This window comes from Canis lupus, chromosome 18 (assembly GCF_011100685.1).
Source record: "Canis lupus familiaris isolate Mischka breed German Shepherd chromosome 18, alternate assembly UU_Cfam_GSD_1.0, whole genome shotgun sequence".
Classification (NCBI taxonomy): Eukaryota; Metazoa; Chordata; class Mammalia; order Carnivora; family Canidae; genus Canis; species Canis lupus.
The window spans coordinates 23009775-23029746 of record NC_049239.1 but is presented as its reverse complement, the minus strand read 5'-3'; the positions used below and the strand labels follow the sequence as shown (position 1 = coordinate 23029746).

The 19972-nt window shown below is 43.5% G+C and overlaps 1 protein-coding gene across 1 annotated transcript; it reads right to left on the bottom strand.

Annotated features, from left to right (window-relative positions):
- Positions 1-15215: 15215 nt before the first annotated feature.
- On the bottom strand, positions 15216-19578 carry LOC119864105. The gene is made up of 2 exons (XM_038562446.1): positions 19088-19578; positions 15216-16429 (listed from the first exon to the last, which is right to left on the bottom strand). Exons 1-2 carry the CDS (start codon positions 19236-19238, stop codon positions 16062-16064), a joined length of 519 nt encoding a protein of 172 aa, XP_038418374.1. The 5' UTR covers positions 19239-19578; the 3' UTR covers positions 15216-16061.
- Positions 19579-19972: the final 394 nt, after the last annotated feature.

The window sequence follows — 19972 nt, the reverse complement described above, 5'->3', positions numbered from 1 at the left end:
CAAGTAGGTCCTGTTATGTGTCAAAAAGTAAGTCCAAGTCTTGATAGTTAAGCAGTGCTTAGAAAAGAGATTGTAGTTATTACAGAAAATCAGTTATGTTTAAAGAGTTGTAACTTGAGGAGGACGTAAATTTTGGAGTCAAAAGAGTTGATCCTAACTTGGAAGCATGATCTCTTTCATCAGTGATGATCACCAAGTTAGGTTGCTCTGGACATGAAAGATAAGTGGGTTTCAAACAGTATTCCAGGTCTCTAGGTGAAAGGAATGGTATATACAAAGCATAGATACAGAAAGAGAAAAGTGGCTTTGGGGAATAGCAAATGAATCAGTAACACCGGAGTCATTGTTGCAGCCTAGATGGTGATCAGAATGGAAATATTGATAGGAATCATAGTAATTTTGACATTGAAATTAAAGTCAACAAATAGAATGTTGGTTATTTCCATCTTTCACATCTTTTTTATTAAAGAAAACCAAAGCAAAACCAAAATAAAAACAATCTCAAAGTTTTACCAAATATTCTTATTATTTTTATAGTTCACTTCGTGATTCTTTGGGGAGGAGAGCAGAAGAGAGGACAATTACAGCTACACTCATCAGTACTCTCCTTCTGTAGTCCATATTTATGTTCTTAAATGTAATTATTATATCTTTGTGGTGTTCTGGCTATAGTCCATAAGCCACTCATAAGAGTAAGATAGGTAGATAGTGGAACTTTCTTTACCTCTAAATCAATATTCAAATAATACTATAACTTACTGTGGATATCCTAATAACAATGTGGGTTATCTTTAAATGTTAAGTAAAATATAAAGCAGCAGATGTGCAAATAGAAGAGTGAGTTTAGTAATGCACTTCAGCTGACATGTGATACCCAAAATTTGGTCTTACCTGTGTGAAGAATATGTATGAGCACTGATAGATAATAACATATTACCTGGAGAAGCTTTGGTTTCTATGTGCTCTATGCCAATAGAAAGCCATCGGTGGAATCTTTCAGAGATGCCTTTAAAAATACGTGCAAGTTAGTCATTACCCAACAGTGATGGGTTTCATTAAATTAAGTTGGTAGCAGCCATCTTTCTTCGGTTGGTTGTGTGTCCACCAAAATTGCCACTAGAGTGACACTACAAAGTACACTACAGACAATTGTTGTTTCCAAGTTTTTATATCTAAAATAGAGAAAAAATTTTTGAATGAAGTTTCTTGCCAAGTTTCTGTATTTTAAAAACTGAAGGGAGGGAGGGATGGGAGAAAGGAGGAAAGATTAAAAGGAAGAGAGAAACAGTAAAATGTTTTGTTCTTTAATTTATTTTATGAAAATCAAACACCTCTTTAAGTTAGAGACTTTCCTCATCTTTAGGTAGCACGGAGCTAAAAAAGTTAAGGTAGACAATTAGTTTTCTTAACAGAAAACAATTTCTTTTTTTTTCCTTTTTTTCATTGAGCTTACTTTCTGCTCAGCTTGAGTCCTCTGAGAAGCAGATACCAATTTGAGACTAGATATGCGAATGATTTAGGAGGGGGGGATTGCACTTCAAGGATAAAGAGAGGAAGGAACAGAGGAAGGTGTGAAGAGCTTTCAGATAAAGGTGATGCCTCACACTGGACATCCCCCAGAGGAGAAAGGGGAGGGAGGATTGAGCTGTACCGAGCTATGGCCTGCTGTGTAGTTGTGAGAAAGTCATGGGCAAGTTGTAGAGTCCTTGATTACAGGTTGCAATTAGAGACCTGACTGCAGGCAGAAATGCCTCAGCTCTGGTATTGCTGCTGCACTCAGTCAGCAGCCAGGAGCTGGCCACTGGAAGGTGGCCTAGGCAGCTGGAGTAGTCAAATGTGAAGATGTGGCCGTTGGAGGCTGTCAGCCAGCGAGGCTTCTTACAGCAGGTTCTCTTGAACTTTCGAAAGGGTACAACTCCATGGTAGCTACTTTAAGGTCATTAGAAAAAAAGTGATTAACAGCTTTCAAACCTTGCTTCCTATACCTAGACAGAAATGCTTGTTCCTAACGTAATTTATTGCCACACACCTGTGGGAACCAAATGGGAACAGTAGTCGAGTGCCCTGAGCCCACATAATTACAGAGAAGCTATTTACCCCCTCAGCCATAAAGTCAAAATAATTATTTTTACCTCTCTTATGTCCAAATTCTCTAACTTAGTAACCACATGACAGAGTTGATAGAAGATTGTACTGGGCTGTATAACTGGCAAAGTAAACTTTATGAAGAATCATAAAGGAATGTCTATTTGGTGGAATAACTGCAGATTGTTATAAAGCCTTCAATTTTATGTAAAAGGAAGAATGCATTATAAAAGGATCTATTACATGGGGCTTCTTAACCAAGGGCAATGAAAAAATCTTGATAGACCTTAGCAGAAAGCCTAGGAAAGTTAAAATATGTACTTAAATAACTTGTGGTGATTTGACTTTTAACCATGGAGAAAGAATCAAGAACTTTTTTGGCTAAGAGTTTAGCTCTGAGTTTGGAGAAAAAGTGCCTGAACAGACTGAAACAAACAAAAAATTACATGCCTCTGGAGTATTTTAATTGTTAGGCATAATGGGAGATGAGAACCGAGATATCACTGCTGAGCAGATGATTCAAAAACTTGCGCTATGCATAATTTAGGACACAAGCACAGAGGATATCTCTATCTCCTTCTTGACAAATGGTATGCAGTTTTTGAGAAAGGCATGTTCACACACTGAGTTATTTATGTCTGAAGTCTTCATAAGTCTAATAGCCAACAAAGACATGGCCTATAATTCTTACAGTTCTACAATTACCTTGTACCGTGACAAGGCTTCAGCATTGTCAATGCCTTCATCAGTATTCCAAATTATCAGCAAATATATCATAATCAATTCAATAGCCAATATTTCCTAAATATTTCTCACTCTATTTTTTTAACTTTAAAGTACTTAAAGCTTCACATTTAATTTTTAATATTGAGATCTTGCTAGCTGGCCTTCATAATCTGTCTTTGAAGGAAGCATTTGTCATAGTAAATACATAATTGAGGTGATGTGCTGGTTGGGTGACTGTGCTGAAAGCTTGTCATGGTAGAAGAAAATTATAGTCAGTTGAATTAATTATAATTAGCTTTTATTCTATCTTGTTTTAAGAATCTACTTGTGCTTCTGAGTACAACTGGCATTTAAATATAACTTTGAAGTGTTGCATTTTTTAACAGCACTGTTGAAGTTTGTGTTGGTTTGGTAGAACTACCTTAACTAGTATTAAAGACTAGATGGTTTAATAGCAGAAATTTATTGTCTCATAATTCTAGAAGCAAGAAGTCTTAGATGAAGGCATTGGCATAGTTTTGGTTGGTTGGTTTCTTCTAAGGGCTTCTCTCCTTGGCTTGTATATGGCCATCTTCCAGTTTCTTCACCTGGACTTCCCTCTGCATGTGAGGATCCTAATGTCTTCTTTTTTTTCTTTTTTAAGTAATTAAAAAATATATATTTCATTTATTTAGTAGAGAGAGTGAGAGAGACAGAGAAGAAGCAGGGGGAGGAGCAGAGACAGAGGCAAAAGGAGGAGACTCCCCCGTGAGCAAGAGAGTAAGAGAGCCCGATGTGGGGCTGGATGTGGGGCTCAATCCCAGGACCCCGGGATCATGACCTGAGCTGAAGGTAGACACTTAACTGACTGAGCCACCCAGGTGTCCCTCTTCTTTTTTTAATCTTTTGATCCCAATTTCTTCTTATAAGGATATCAGTCATATGTGATTAGGGCCCACCCATATGACCTCATTTTGCCTTAATTATTTTTTTAAGGGCCCTATATATACAAACATATTCACATCCTGAAGTACTGGGTGTTAGGACATCAACATACAAATTTTAGGGGCAGGGGCACATTCTGCTCAAATACATCTTCCTAAATCATCTCTGTTAATAGTTTGAGAGTATACCTTCCAAAGTCTATTCAATTTTAAATGTATTTTTTAAAATACAACAAAAAGGAGACACTGCCCTACATAGTTTCTTGCAAATTGTTTAAAACAAACAAACAAACAAACAAACAAAAAACCACGTTGCGTCTTTTTTGACCATATTCATAGGTCCATGCCATTCTTCTTAATAGGGCATTATATTATATTTAATGAGTTTCTGTTAGTTATTTTAATCAAATTCCTATTTATGATGTACATATTGGTTAAATCATTTTGTTGAGTTTAACTAAAATTTATATGGGCTTGGTTAAGCTAAAAAGGAATTAATTGGATAATTTCAAGAATATCACATGTAGGACAGCCCTGTTGGTGCAGTGGTTTAGTGCCGCCTTCAGCCCAGGGTGTGATCCTGGGGACTTGGGATCGAGTCCCACGTCGGGCTCCCTGCATGGAGCCTGCTTCTCCCTCTGCCTGTGTTTATGCCCCACTCTCTCTCTCTCTCTCTGAATAAATAAATAAATAAATAAATAAATAAATAAATAAATAAATAAATCTTAAAAAAAAAAAAAAAAAAAAAGAATATCACATGTAATCCCAAGAAGAGCTGAGTCATCACCGGGGAGGATGAGCGAGGGGAATAGCCTGCTGTGGTCAGTGTGGCAAAGCAGCCAGATGATTTACTGACCCCAATCATGAGTCAGCAGTTCTGCCAGTAAAGAAGCCTGGGGAACCACCCACTAGGTGGTCTATTCACAATGTTTAAATTGCATTTCTTTTACTAACACAGGCAGTACTAGACTCAGATGTAATAAACCCCTGAACAGTACTGGCTATGTAATTTGCAAGGCCCAGTACAAAATGAAAATGTGAGGGCTCTTGTTTAGATGCTATAAGAATTTCAAGATGGTGACAGCAGAGGATTAAACCGAGAACACAGTCCTTTTAAACATGCAGCTCTCTGTTTTAAGATTTTACTTATTTTTTAAAATGTATTTATTTTAGGGAGCAAGCGTGAGAGTGAGTGCACAAACAGGAGGGGGGGCAGAGGAGGAGCAGACTCTGCTTCAAGTGGGACTTGATCCCAGGACCCCAGGATCATGACCTGAACCTAAGGTAGAGAACCGACTGAGCCACCCAAGCACCCAAGATATTACTTATTTATTTGGGAGAGAAAGAACACAAGCAAAGGGACCTGAGCTGAAGACAGATGCTTAACAGACTGAGCCACCCAGGTGCCCCTAAACATACAGATCTCTGTGACTATCTAGGTCACATGCTCATGAAACCAGCCCTGATCCTGAGATAATCTGACAAAATTGGATAAATTATTTTTTATAAATTTCACCAAAAATTGAAAGTTAAAAGATGTAAGTCTGGGGGATCCCTGGATGACTCAGTGGTTTAGTGCCTGCCATTGGCCCAGGGCATGGTCCTGGAGTCCTGGGATTGAATCCTGCATCGGGCTCCCTGCAGGGAACCTGCTTCTCCCTCTGCCTCTGTCTCTCCCTCTCTCTATTTTTGTGTCTCTCATGAACAAATAAATAAAATCTTTAAAAAAAAGTAAGTCTGAAATTTATGAATGTATGTGCATCTTTATCTATTCTTTCCCCTTAGAAAATTTTTCCTAGGTAAGTTTGAAATGCAATTATGTATAGGACACTTTTACTACCCAATAAGGTATATAAGAGAAAGCACACACAGTAAAAGTAAAAAATATTTTTTGTTTCGTTTTTAATTCAAAGTTTAATTTTGTCATCGCAGGCCAAGGTATAGTTATTTCTAGGAGTATTTATCTCCCCAGTTGAACTCATATGTCACCATAAATCAATGTTGTCATTTGATAGCAAGGAAAGGAGCAATTTTATGGTTGGCTTAGCAGATGAAAGATTTAATAGTAAATTATTCAAGGCATGTGAACGTTCTGTTAGTAGATAAACACACCTGAGACTAGTTCAGTCATCTAGTTATGTTAGACACTATGTCCTTAAAATTTAACCTATTTGTTTTTGTTGACAATCGAGCTCTTTATTTTACTTGAAATTCTTACATATCTATAAAATAATAGCAAATGTTTATGTTAATCGACAATGCGCTTCCGTTTATTAAATACCGTCAGGGTGCTCTAACTCAGCAAACATCTGGCTCCTGCCATGCAGCAGAGCAGTGACACAGAGGTAGGGGGAGCTGCTAAGCATTAGGGCGACAATCTGGAAACTGTCTAAAAGGAAATGACTTCTAGCAGGTGAACAATTTTTGTAAGCCTCCAAATTTGGGGAGACACATGTGGCATTTTTTTGAAGGCATGAAAATATTTTTAAGTATACAGTTTTTTTTAATTGCCAAATTATTTCATTTCTATTTTTGTTACAAAATCTTTGTCTCTGTTTTCATTCTCATGAATTGCCTCCAAAATTCTTACTAAAAAGTGACAAAGTAGGAGAAAGCAATGGATGAAATACTGTTAGCTTAGCATGTAATTATTTTAATCAAGTTTGAGGAAATTATATGTAGTATAACTAAGTCTTATGAGCAATTTGAGGTATGACAGTCTCATGTCATGTTCCAAATCAGCTCCTGAAATGCAAATTAAGAAAACTTTTGAAAAGCTATATTTTTTTCTTTAGGTTACACAATGTCTTTTTCTTTTAAATCGGTGTTTAGATATAGCTGTTCTCTATGGAGATTACACATATACAAAGAAAACCTAAGATGAGTAGCAGTAGTCTTACCAAGAAAGAATTATTTGTAAAAATTAATAAGAAAATCCAGAGAAGAATTCTTTAAACTTCACAAAGTGAACAGTGATGCAAATATTTTAAGAAGAGACCCAGGAGATTATTCAACTCAGGTACACTAACATCTGGACCTCGAACATCATCTATTTTTTTTTAAGAACATGATATGTCCCATGTAATCACTGTGGGCATATAGCCAGTCTGTTGGCTCTTCTCCAACCTTCCCTCCCAATATACATCCACCAGAATAGTGTAAGGTACTCAGTACATGTAAGTACTTGCAAATTCCTCTACATACATTAAGAACACAAATCAAGGCTGCCTGGTGCAGTTCCTGGCATATGAAGATGCTAACAACCTCTTTCTTTATTTTATTTATTATTTATTTATTTATTTATTTATTTATTTATTTATTTATTATAGTCACAGACAGAGAGAGAGAGAGGCAGAGACACAGGCAGAGAGAGAAGCAGGCTCCATGCACCGGGAGCCCGACGTGGGACTCGATCCCGGGTCCCCAGGATCGCGCCCTGGGCCAAAGGCAGGCGCCAAACCGCTGCGCCACCCAGGGATCCCCAACCTCTTTCTTTAAAGAAAACCCTTTATAGCTGATAATGCAGAGGCTTAGCAAGGGTCAGTGACTCTCCAAAGGTATGTAGGCCACCTCTAGAGGATAAGTCTATGGATTCTCAGGTCACTGCCCTCTGCATTTCATCAAACTAAGCCCTAGTATAGAAGCCTGTGATGCCTGACATTTATATAATAATAAAAAAATTCTATATGTGAGTTGAGAAGCTATGGGTTCGACACCATTGGGGCATTAGTAGTCTATTATGGAAGTTAATTCTGTGCTTAGAACATTATTATCAGCACCAATCAATACCTAAAACTGATTCCTGAATTTGCCAACGTGGGCAACTACTTTTTGAATCCTTTATTGCCTGCTAAATATTCCTTAGATATTTTTTTTAGAAATCAAAACTCTGTGCACTACAGAATGGAGTTGCTATTTCAAAATTAGTTGATCTAATTAACATAGTTGGTAGTCCTGGGAAATGTCTTCCCTTTCAACATTAGGTCTGATTTATCTGATGTTGAAATCTAAATTTAATGAAAGCAAGATAATCTCTAAAACTCCATTTTATCATTCCAGACACTGTAGTTACTCTGCCACTAGCTTAGCTTAGCAACTGTCAACACTTAGCAGGAACTTTTTTTAAAGATTTATTTATTTATTCATTCATTCATTCATTCATTCATTCATGAGAGACACACAGAGAGGCAGAGACACAGGTAGAGGGAAAAGCAGGCTCTATACAGGGAGCCCGATGTGGGACTTGATCCCAGGACCCTGGGATCATGACCCGAGTCAAAGGCAGATGCTCAACCACTGAGCCACCCAGGCATCCCAGCAAGAACTTATTATGTGAATGGCCTTTGATATCCATTTACCCATCCTAAAATTTATTATATTGTGAATATAGGCAAAGTAACCCTAATGGTCACCCACGTCATCCTTTCATATAGGTGTAAACTGAAGTTTGAAGGGGTATAGATTTGTGGTTAAGAGTGCAGGCTCTGGAGATGGGCTACCTGACATAAAATCTCAACTTGACAACTGAAGGGAACATGGAAAAGCAAAGTAACCTTAATTTTTCTAATCCATAAAATAAGTGCCACAAAGCTTAACTGACATAGTGCTTAGAACAGCACATGGCCTGTTGTAGGCTTCCCGGGTGGGTTAGCTATTGCCCAGATCACAGAGGAGAGCTGTGTTTTGAACCTTTGTATTAAAGTACTAGGTTATACTGCTTCTCTGTGGCTATTCAACACAGTCCCACACCCAGCCTTCGCCTCAAGTGTGCCACGTGTAAGGAGTGGGTTTCTGAGTACAGAATGGATCACGGTTTCATTAGAAGGATCTAGGGCCTTATGACCACATAGGACTATTTTCCCTTTTCAATCTCTCTCTCTCTCTCTCTTTTAAGATTTTATTTATTTATTCATGAGACACAGAGAGAGAGAGAGGCAGAGAAACAGGCAGAGGGAGCAGCAGGCTCCATGCAGGGAGCCCGATGTGGGACTCGATCCTGGGACCCCAGGATCACGCCCTGAGCCAAAGGCAGACACTCAACCACTGAGCCACCCAGGCATGCCCCATTCTCTTTTTATTTTTATGTCTTTTAATTACTATCTTTTCTATTTGTAAATATATGTATGACATGAAAATATTGAAAATTCCCCTAAGCTCTGGACAAGGAGAACAAGACAAAAATTACACAGCACTTACCAAAATTAACAAGATAAATTGTAGCCGCTTCATCTGCAGCTGCATTCAAACTGCTTTGCAATTTGACTGTGAACAATTAGGAAATCAAACTTCTAAAACCGGTATTACTTATAAAATAGTTTTAAAAGGTATACCACATATCTGCTTGCAGTCTACTTACAAATATACAAGTATCTTTATTAATATCTGTGCTCATTCTCTCTTTAACATTTCTATTGTATACTTAAGTAAAAGAACAATATTTTTGATATAGCCACATTGAAGTGCTTTTAGAAAACACTGGATTTAAAAAGTTAATTATGCTCTATTTGGCATTTATCATGATATGTGTGAACTTTATAATTAATTACATGGGATTATCTATTTATAAAGCAGATTTCCTTACTAACTGGAAGAATAATCATGTATTCTAATTTCAAATTATTGTACGGTAAAGAATATTTGGATAAGGCAAATACTTATATGAAAGGATTGCTTATTCAATGGTGTATATATAGTATTAAGAGCAAGTTAATGCATTCATTTGTTTCAAAGAGAATACAAAGATATTAGACCAACGTAGTACAGTTTTACCTGTTTATACTGAGTGTGCACTATGAAAAGAATAATTATTCATTAAATCCTGTTTTAAAAACCAGTCTCACTAAGGGAAATAAAGCAGTTTCAAATATGTGAAACCACAGGAATTGATAGTATGACATTCTTTTTGCTCGTTAAAATATCCTATCTAAATAGGAAAGGCTTTTAAAAAAGCAAGATTAGCAATCCCACACATGTAGTGTTAAAAGACTTAGTACCTAAATCTTAGGTCCAGAAAAATGCTGTTGACATCACAAAAGGCTTTTTTAGTTGTACTAATGAATTTTTCATGCTCTAAATGTAGGAGGAATTAGTAGGAAGTACAGTTATTCATATAGACTCCCTCAAAAATTCTAGCAAAGCCTTTTGAATATCATTACATGCTTTTTACAAACCAAGGACAATGTATTCCTAATGTGAAATTTTTACTAATATATGTTCAAATAATTAGGAAGCTCTCTTAATTGTTTATTCAGTCAGTAACAAAAAGTTCAATCACTGAAATCACTAAAAAAAATCACTAAGCCTATAAGATTTTAATTGAAACACTAATTTAATTAACCTGTCTTTCAGAAAAGTTTTCATCATAAAATTTAAATGTTGTGTGGTTCATTTTTATGTTGTATTCATTAATACTTCAGAAATAAACATGGGAATGTTTTATCCTTTACTTTAAAGTATGACCCTTTCTGTGTCTCTTATTTTTAGCAATGTATTCTAACATAGGGACCACTGAGCCACTGGCATACATTTTGTTTAACATAAAAGGAGAATTCAACCCCCAAATGGTGTCACCTTTTCTACTAAAGATCTTTTCAAGGATGATTGGGGAACAGGGCTAGCTGAGGACAAAGCCAGCTGATATCCCAACAAAGGACACCCTCCACCCCCACCTCTACCCCGGCCCAGGGTGAGATATGTGTGACATTCCTCAGGAGGCTTCCAATTGTCTTAAGGTTGGTGCCTTGCTAGAGGGAAAAAGCAATCTTTAACTTGACAATGGCAAGGCTTCCAGGATCTTGCAGGTCCTCCTTAGCATATGAAAATCCTTTGAAATCTCCCTACCTCCCCCAACTCCCAGGTATATAATCAGCCACTCCACGAGCCCAGGACAATAGCTCTTTCTGCCCACGGGTCCTGTCCTGGTGCTTTAACAAAACCACCATTTGGCGCCAAAGACGTCTCTAGAATTCTTTGTTGGTCATTGGCTCTGGACCTCACCTATATTCCAAAACTTCATCACAGGATACTTTATGAATGTTGCTGAGTAGCTAGGCAAAGGAAGGTAAAATACACTTTCAAGGCCATGGAAATAGAATGAGCAGTTATGTTAATTTAGTTCCAATTTCCTAAAACTCCATTTCTAAGACTGTGACAATTCACATGCTCTAAAAGGAGGTGGTAGGGAAATATCCTGGAGTATTATTGGAATCACTATGCTGATTTTACGGACTTTGCTCTTCAGGGTTCCAGTTAATTTCTACTGCTCTCTGGTTCCCTGTGGTCTTCATAAATCCTGGGCATTCACTTCTCATTCTCCAGGTACTCTTCTTTTGCCCCAATTTTTTTTTCCCTTCTTGCCTGCATCTTGGTTTTACTCTTAAAAATTGGTTAATAGATATATCAATAACTGTTTAGGTCTAAGCCCGTTTCTCTTGCTCAGTCAGGATTTAGACATTTTATCAGTAGCAATTCACACAAAAAAGACCATTGTTGCATTAACATGACACCAGAAGGTGAAGTGTGAAGCATAACGTCCAGCTACAGGGCAGCCCTGGTGGCTCAGCAGCTTAGCCTGCTTTCAGCCCAGGGCGTGATCCTGGGGACCTGGAATCGAGTCCCATGTCAAGACTCACCTAAAAATTATATCCTGGTGCTTTGACTATAATTTCCTGAAGATGGTGACTAATATCTCAGAGAAGGGTCCATATTGGGTTCCCTGCATAGATCCTGTCTCTCTGTCTCTCTCTCTCTCTCTCTCTGTCTCTCATGAAATAATAAATAAAATCTTCAAAAAAATAAAAATAAAGTCCAGCTGCCAGGGAACATGCCCTGGATAATGTCCCTCAAACTATCTATAAGAGCAACCCTGTTTTTGCTGTTGTCTCATAGAATTGCCTGCCTACAACAACAAAAAAACTTAAAATCACCCTTCTTATGATGTGAGAAAGAAAAGCAGGTGGAGAGGGGAGTGTTTAGCATAATATTTTATCACCTTTCTTTAACACTTCAATTCTGAAGGGATTTTCAAGTTTAAGAAGTCACAGAAGTTCTAGGATGCCTGGGTGGTTCAGAGGGTTGAGCCTCTGCCTTTGACTCAGGTCATGATCCCAGGATCCTGGGATCCAGCCCCACATTAGGCTCCCAGCTCAGAGGGGAGTCTGCTTCTCTTTCTGCCCCTCCCTCCCGCTCATGTTTTCTCTCTCAAATAAATAAATAAAATCTTGGGGAAAAAAGTCATAGAAGTTCAAAATCTCTCAGTAAGTTCATTTGCCAGACACGAGAGCTTTCTTGACTCACCTAAAAATTATATCCTGATCCTTTGACTATAATTTCCTGAAGATGGTGACTAATATCTCAGAGGAGAGTCCACTCTCACAACCATTAGTTTGAAAATATGCTTCACACAATGAGCTGGAATCACAGTGATCTTCTAGAAAGATAATTCATCAAACATTTTGTTCTAGGTTAAATCTCCTTGAAGCAGAATATCCTGATACAGTTACTCCTACATAGACTTGATAAAAGACAGGCTACATTTCCCGTTAAAATTAAAATCATTGGGGCAACCCGGGGGGCTCAGCGGTTTAGCATCTGCCTTCAGCCCAGGGCGTGATCCTGGAGACCTGGGATCGAGTCCCACGTCAAGCTCCCTGCATAGAGCCTGCTTCTCCCTCTGCTTCTGTCTCTGTCTCTGTCTCTCTCTGTCTCTCAAGAATAAATAAATAAAAATCTTGAAGAAAAAATTAAAATCATTGAATTATTGATTTATATTAAGTAATATGATAACTGACGTCCTGTATCGTTTTTCCTTTCCCAGTTTCATGACCCTTCAGTAGACTTTGACTTTCTACTGTGTTTTGAAATCTGAGCCCTGTAGTTTCAGTAGGGAAGCCAAAGATCTGGGAAAGGGATTTCTGCTGCCATTCTAAGACCTGTAAGTGATCTTTAAGCAAGACTATTAGGCATACACAAACCCAGAAAAATATCCTTTATTTCTGATTTCCGTTGCATAGTCCAGATTCTTGTTGCAGAATCCACTGCAGAAAGTGGGTCTCCCCAAACAGTGCTCTGGTTTGTGTCCCTACAAAGCTACAGCTCTGAGAGCGTAATATTTTGAGCCTTGGGATCTATGGGGGTGGGATCTTCCTTCACCACACATTTCTCTTATCCTCTCTGTTCTCCACTTAAGTCCCCATAGTCCATCTGTCTGCTCAGTGGGATTCCATTTTGGAGTCCCAGGGGGTTGGAGTGGTGAGGCTCAGAGTGCTCTCCTGTCAGGTTATCGCACTCTAGAAATGGATCTGGAATTGTTGCACAGTTTTCACAAAGAGTGTGTGTCTGTCTTAATACTAGGCAGCAACAGGAGAGAATACAAATCCTAGGACATTTCTTTTCTCTATTGATTGAAATTTTATGCCACTGATATTTTTGTTGTGTGTGTGTGACTTCAAAGCTACAGATACTATAATAATTGTTTTATATGGATTATTTTGCCTAATTTTCATAGTAACTAGATTAATTGTTAAAATTGTGTCTATTTAACAGATTAAAAAACTGAGTCAAAAGGATACATTTCATTGCTTGGGGCAAAGGAGTATAAGAAACTTGCCAAGTAGTGATACAGTTATGAAGTAGAAAATGTGGAACCAAATTCAGATATGTGATTCCAGAGTGTATATACATAACCACTGGGCGAATCTTCCCCATGCATAAATCCACCATTTACTTACTGTTTACTCTGTGCCAGGCATCATTGTAGGTGCTAGAAACACACAGTGAGCAAAATCACATGGAAATTTGCTGAGCCCAAAGCTGCTCTCATTTGCTTCCTGGTCTGAAAGCTCAAATCAGAGTACAGAGCAGGCCTTTCGAGGTAGGATCCATGGTCAGCTCCTCCAACCAAGCCTCTGGCTGGTAAATCCATTAGCTCCACCTGCAAGGCTGACCCAACCTCAGTGAGGTTCCTAGTTGGCAAGCCATCCACCTGCTAGATAGTACGTTGTGCTAGTTTAATCATTTTTTATTAAAAAAAACTTTTTATTTTAGAATAGTTTGAGATTTATATAAAAGTTGTGAATGTGCTACAGAGTTCTCACGTATCTCATATCCAATTTCCTCTATTATTGACCTTATATTATTCATATGGTATATTTACCAAAATTAAAGAATCAGTATCGATGGATTCTTATTATCTAAAGTCCATGCTCTACTCACATGTTCTTTGTTTTTACTTGAGCCCATTTCTCTGCTCCAAGATCCCATCCAGGGTACCAAATTACATTTGTTCAATATACCTCTTTAACCTCCTCTTTGAGTTAGGGACAAACAGGGCCAGGCAGGGGGCCACGGAATCAAGCTGACAGAAGTCCCCAAAATGCTGAGGTGTAAGGAAACCAGAGATAGAGGAGCAAGCCAGACCACCTTGCCCTAGGTGTGGGAGGGGAGGGTGTCTTTTTAGGACAGTCACCTGTGACCAAAAAGAATAACCAGACCCCAAAGATGTCACTGTTAGGTTTTCCTTTAATGATCGGTGGAGAAAATTAAAGACAGCAGAGCCAGGCGGTAGGTTCGTGGGTGCTTTAATGGGGAGCGTCCTGGGCGAGGTCCCGGCCAGAGGGAGGCCCGAGTCAGGGACGGCGCGCCCAGGCCCACCGCAGGGCGTAGAAAGAGGTTGTGGGGCAGCCCGGGTGGCGCAGCGGTTTAGCGCCGCCTTCAGCCCAGGGCATGATCCCGGGATCCTGGAATCGAGTCCCACATCGGGCTCCCTGCATGGGGCCTGCTTCTCCCTCTGCCTGTGTCTCTGCCTCTGTGTGTGTGTGTGTGTCTCTCTCATGAATAAATAAATATAATCTTAAAAAAAAAAAAGATTATAAAGAGGTTTTGGCGAGAAGGTGGGGGCAGGGAGGCCAGGTGGCTTTGGCGGGGAGATGCTGGCCAGGGTGGGCCATGTCGACGTCCCCAGTCTCGCCAGCCCAACATTCCGACCTTTTTGTTTTGTTATAATGCGGCGACGATTCCCTCTGGCTGCTTCCCGCTGCTATAGGGGCGTCGTGGGGTTCGTGGGGTTCATCGAGGTGGGCAGGCGAGTGTAGGGGTGTAAGAGGAGTTGGCTGACCACCCCCCGGGCGGTTTCTGGGGGCTTTCCCTGCAAAAATCGGGTGACGCGAGGGGCAAAGGAGATCAGGATGATTAGGGTACGCAGGGGGCCGGCGGGGGAGACGCCAAGTCTCCGTGGGGGAAGAGGTCCCAAGCAGCGGCGCCCGCCGTGGGGACAGGACGCACCGGACAGGCTCCCACGGGCACCTGTGTACCCGGCGCCGAGCGGAGAGGACCCCGGAAACACGCACACGCGGGTGAGTCGTGGCTGGCTGCGCACCCCAGGAGCAAGCCACCGCGCAGGGGAGGCTCCAGGTGGTGCAGCAGGAGGGGAGATGCTTGTGTTCATGCAGCGACGATCGGGGGGCTGCACCATTAGAGGGCAGGAGGCACGTGAAGCTTGGGGCACTGGTGAGGGAAATGGGTCCCCCAATAGGTCCAGAGTGAAGGGTATGATTCGTTAGGGATTTTGGTTAGTTGTTGGAGTGCCCTTAGGTTGATTCCCCTATACTGAGGTGGGGTGGAGAGTTTAGCCAGATTCTGCAATATTATTTTAGACTGATTTTTTTAAAGCCTGGTCCTGTACCCTGCCCCTGTCCCAGAGCCCTATTTGGGCCAGGTAGGACCAACGTACTCCTCCGGATTTGGGGTAAGCAGTACTGGGAAGCGACTGGTTTGGGTTAATTCAGAAATCCAAAAAGTCCTGCCCAGGACTTGAGTAGTGGTACAGGTCTGGGGGTTTCCTGCGTAGCATTGGGAAGGCATGAAGGTGAAGGACTGAAAACATCGATTGCGACCTGAGCCCCGCATGCATGGGTCACGGGAGTTAGTCATGGGTCCCTGAGGGAGTGTTAAAATGAGAAGGGACACGGGCCAGACGAAGTTTGGTGGGCCCGGGTTTTGAATAGTCCAATCATTTTGTAAGGGGGCCTCTTTAGTTTGGATATATGTACCCACAGGGGAGTGACCCAGGAGTTTTGCGGCCGTAGAAGTGGTTAGGGTAACAGTATAGGGGCCTGTCCACTTATACTGTAGAGTCTTAGCGTGTAATTCTTTTAGTAAAACACTATCTCCGGGGGACAGATCTCACAACACGTCAGGAGTCGGTACCCCTGGAGCAGGAATGACGGAATCCGTGTGGGCCCGGAGAAGGGTTCTCAGGGGAGTCAGGTAAGGTAGATAGGAGAGGACAGGGTGTGGCGATGACCGCACGTTATGAGTAAGAAGAAAGGGTCACCCATACAGTAATTTGAAAGGACTAAGTCCCGAGGTTCCCCTTGGGGTTGCCCTAAGCCTGGTTAGGGCAAAGGGGAGGAGGGAAGGCCACGACAAGTGTGTCTCAAGGGTTAATTTGGTAAGCTGTCCCTTGAGAAGGCCGCTGGCTCCCTCTACCTTACCCGAGGACTGGGGAATGGTAGGGTACATGCAGTTTCTGGGTGATGCTGAGACTTTCGGAGACCTGAGTGATGCTGGATGTGAAAGCCGGCCCGGTATTTGACTGTAAGGTTCGAGGGAGGCCGAATCTGCGAAGGATGTGTTCAGTAAGTACTTCGGCAACAACGTCAGCAGTCTCTCGGTGGTGGGGAAAGCTTCGATCCAACCTGTAAAGGTATCCACTAAAGTTAGGATATATCGGAAGGCTTTTTGATAGGGCATATGGGTGAAGTCAAGTTGCCAGTCCTCGCCCGGTTGGTGTCCCCTCAGTTGGTGGTTGGGCCCCGGTTGAGGGATCCCTCTTTGTGAGTTAACGGAGGAGCATGTTTTACAGGCATGGTGGACAGTCTCGATAGCCCTACAAAGGTGAGGGTGATAAAAAAGGGGTGACAGAAAGTGATAGAAAGCCTTAGGTCCTATGTGTAGAGACTGATGAATTTCAGTAAGCAGGGTGCAGAGGACTTTGGGAGGGCGATTTTCTCTCGGAGAAAGATCCATCCCTTATCGGCAGGTTTGCCCCCCATTTGTTTGAGGGTGTTGAGCTCCTCATCCGAGTGAGAAGGGGGTATGGGGTATGTTCAGAAACAGAAGAGGGGCTGGGGAAGCCTTTTTAGCCATTTGTTTGGCCACAGTGTCAGCTTTGTTGTTCCCTCGAGAAACGAGTTCCAGGGATTTTTGATGGCCTCGGCAACGTATAATGGCCACTTTGGTAGGGAGGTTGAGGGGCTTCAACAATTTGGAGATAAGGGGGCCATTAACTATGGGCGTGCCCTTGGTGGTCAGGAACCCCCGTTCTTGCCAAAGTACGGAATGTGTGTGTGTAACCAGGTAGACGTATTTAGAATCTGTATAGATGTTAACCCGTAAATTCTTGGAGAGATGGAGTGCCCTGGTGAGGGCAACTAACTCAGCCTTCTGGGAGGTAGTTCCCGGAGGAAGGGGAGCCGCCTCAACAATGGTCTCCAGAGTGACCACCGCGTATCCAGCATGGCCATCTGGAGCCATGTCGGAACTCCCATCTACAAACAGTACCCGGTCGGGATCAGGAAGAGGCTGGTCAGAGAGACCTGGATGAGAAGGGGTAAGATCATCCAGGAGTTGTGGGCAAGAGTGGGTTGGTTCAGAAACAAGAGGTGTGGGTAGAAGAGTAGCAGGGTTGAGTCGCAGAGAAGTAAATAAAGACACTTGAGGATTTTCAATAAACAGTAGATGATCGAGTTGGAGGCATGAAGGGGTCAAATGGGCCAGGGATCTGTGGCCAACCAGGTCTATTGATCCGTGTGGGGAAAAAACAGTGAGGGGCTGCCCCAAGGTGAGTTTTAGAGCCTCCTTAGTGAGGGAGGCAGCTGGCGCCAGGGCTCTGAGACAGGGTTGCCAGCCTTTAGCTGTGGGGTCTAGCTGTTTGGACAGAAAGGCTACTGCCCAGTACGTTGGCCCAGCCAGTTGGGCAAGGAGGCCAGTAGCAGACCCAGATCGTTTGTCAGTAAAAAGATGAAACGGTCTAGAAGGGTCTGGGAGGGTTAAAGTGAGTCCTGATATTAGTCGGTCCCTGAATTTGGAAAACAGATTTTGGACTGCAGTGGGGTCGGTCAGGGGGCCGTGGGGGGTTTCCTTGGCTGCTTGATATAGGGGTCGAACCAGAAGGGTGAAGTTAGGTATCCAATGTCGGAAAAAAACCACCAATCCCAGGAAGGAAAGGATTTCGGTGGTGCTTTGAGGGGTTTGGAAGTCCTGGAGCAGCTGGATGCGGTCCTTTGTCAAGGACTTGGAGGTGGGAGTTAACCAAGGAGGTGACAGTTGGGGTGCAGAGTTGAGCCTTAGCTGGCATGACCCTGTATCCCTTGGACTCCAAAAAATTCAGTAGAGTGGTGGTATCATCCTCTGAAGAAGAGAGAGAAGGGCTGCAGAGAAGGAGGTTGTCTACCTACTGAAGGAGGGTACTAGTTTTCAGAGAACATTGTTGGAAGTCCTCGGCCAGGGCCTGCCCAAAGAGGCGGGGGCTATCTCGAAAGCCCTGAGGGCGGACCGTCCATGTAAGCTGCCCTGAGATGTGTGTGTCTGGGTCCTCCCAGGTAAAGGCGAAGAGAAAGTAGGAATCGGGGTGTAAAGGAACAGTGAAGAAGGTGTCCTTGAGGTCTAGGACGGAAAAATGAGTGGTGTTGGGTGAGACGCTGGAAAGAAGAGCACACGGGTTGGGCACTACTGGGTGAAGGGGTATAACGGCCTCATTGATGAGTCTTAGGTCCTGAAGGAGCTGATAGGCCCCAGTGGGCTTCCTTACCGGGAGGATAGGGGTATCACAAGGTGAGCTGATAGGTATGAGGAGCCCCTGCTGTTTGAGGCAGTCTATGATGGGCTTTAGTCCCTGTCTGGGTGTCAGGGAAATGGGGAACTGAGGACGGGCTGGATAGGTGTATTGGTCTTTGATTTTTATAGGTTGATGGTGTGAGGCCACAACCGGCTTGGAGGTATCCCAGACCTGGGGATGACAAACAGAAGGCGGGAAGAGGGTGCGGGGGCTTCCGACGCCAGAAGGGAAAGGACAGGGTGGCTAGAGTGGTGGGAGAGGGGGAGAGCCGTATGGTGGCCCTTAGTTTATAGGGAATGCCCCTTCCCAGAAGGGGCACCGGGCAAGAGGGCGTGATAAGGAAAGAGAGCAAAAGGGAACCCGTCCAAGCTACAAGTGAGGGGCGGGGTTGACCTAGGCCCGGAGGAGGTGCCATCAGTTCCCATCACCATGGGGGGGAGGGGGGCTGACTAGGTCCCGAGTAGGAGGCCAGGACAGAATGGTCCCCCCGAGTCCAGCAAGAAGGATACGGGCTTACCCGCTGCCTGGAGCGGACCCCTGGGCTCGGGCGAGTGGGGTGTCGGCGTCTGGGCCGTCAGTCTCCTGCACACCCAGTAGCTGGAAAGCCTCCGCGGGGAGGCGCCGAGGATGCCCCGGGGGGGACAGTCGGACTTCCAGGGGCCCATCATCTTACACGAGGCGCGGCCGGGGACTAGGACAGTGAGGCCCAGGGTCCCTCGGTGCCGCCCTTGAAACGGGCTCCGGGAGCCCGACTTGCTCCCCTGTTCGGGTCCTGAGACGCGGCGCGTGCGGCTTGGGCCCCGTCGGGCCTCCTCTGGGGCCTCGCGGCCTCCTCCCGGTTACAACTTTAAAGGCCATTTTCACCAGGTCTGAGATGCGAGTGCGAGGACCCTCCTCCGCATTTTTAAGTTTTTTTTTGCCGGATGTGGCGCCGACTGGGAAATAAAATGGGCCGCCGGAGTCACCCCCGGGGGAGCCGCGTCCAAGCGGTCCAGGAGCCAAGGCTTCCGTGAGTCTACGGAGGGCAGGCGGGGTTCTCCTCGGGTTCGCAGCCAGGTCTCGGTTTGTCATGGGCAGACCCGCCCTACAGCGCCCGGGGCACCCCTGTGCCACCCCCCCACCCCCCAGCTCTCTCTGCACCGCTGCCCAAGGGCGTCTGTCCCTTCACCCACCCGGTGTCCACTGGGCCCATCTCTCCGGCAGGACCGGCAGGCCAAGGACGGGGGCGAGCGTGGCCCCGGATGTTCTGTCCCTCCCCGCCCCGGAATCTGCATGTGGCAGTCCTTTTTAATTGGGGGGTTTTCCATTGAAAACCTTGCACTTCCTGCCCGGGGCCCGGGGCCCACTTCTGCCTGGCAGCAGCGGCCTGGGGAACAGCTGCTCCTCCCAGTCCCCGCCTGCC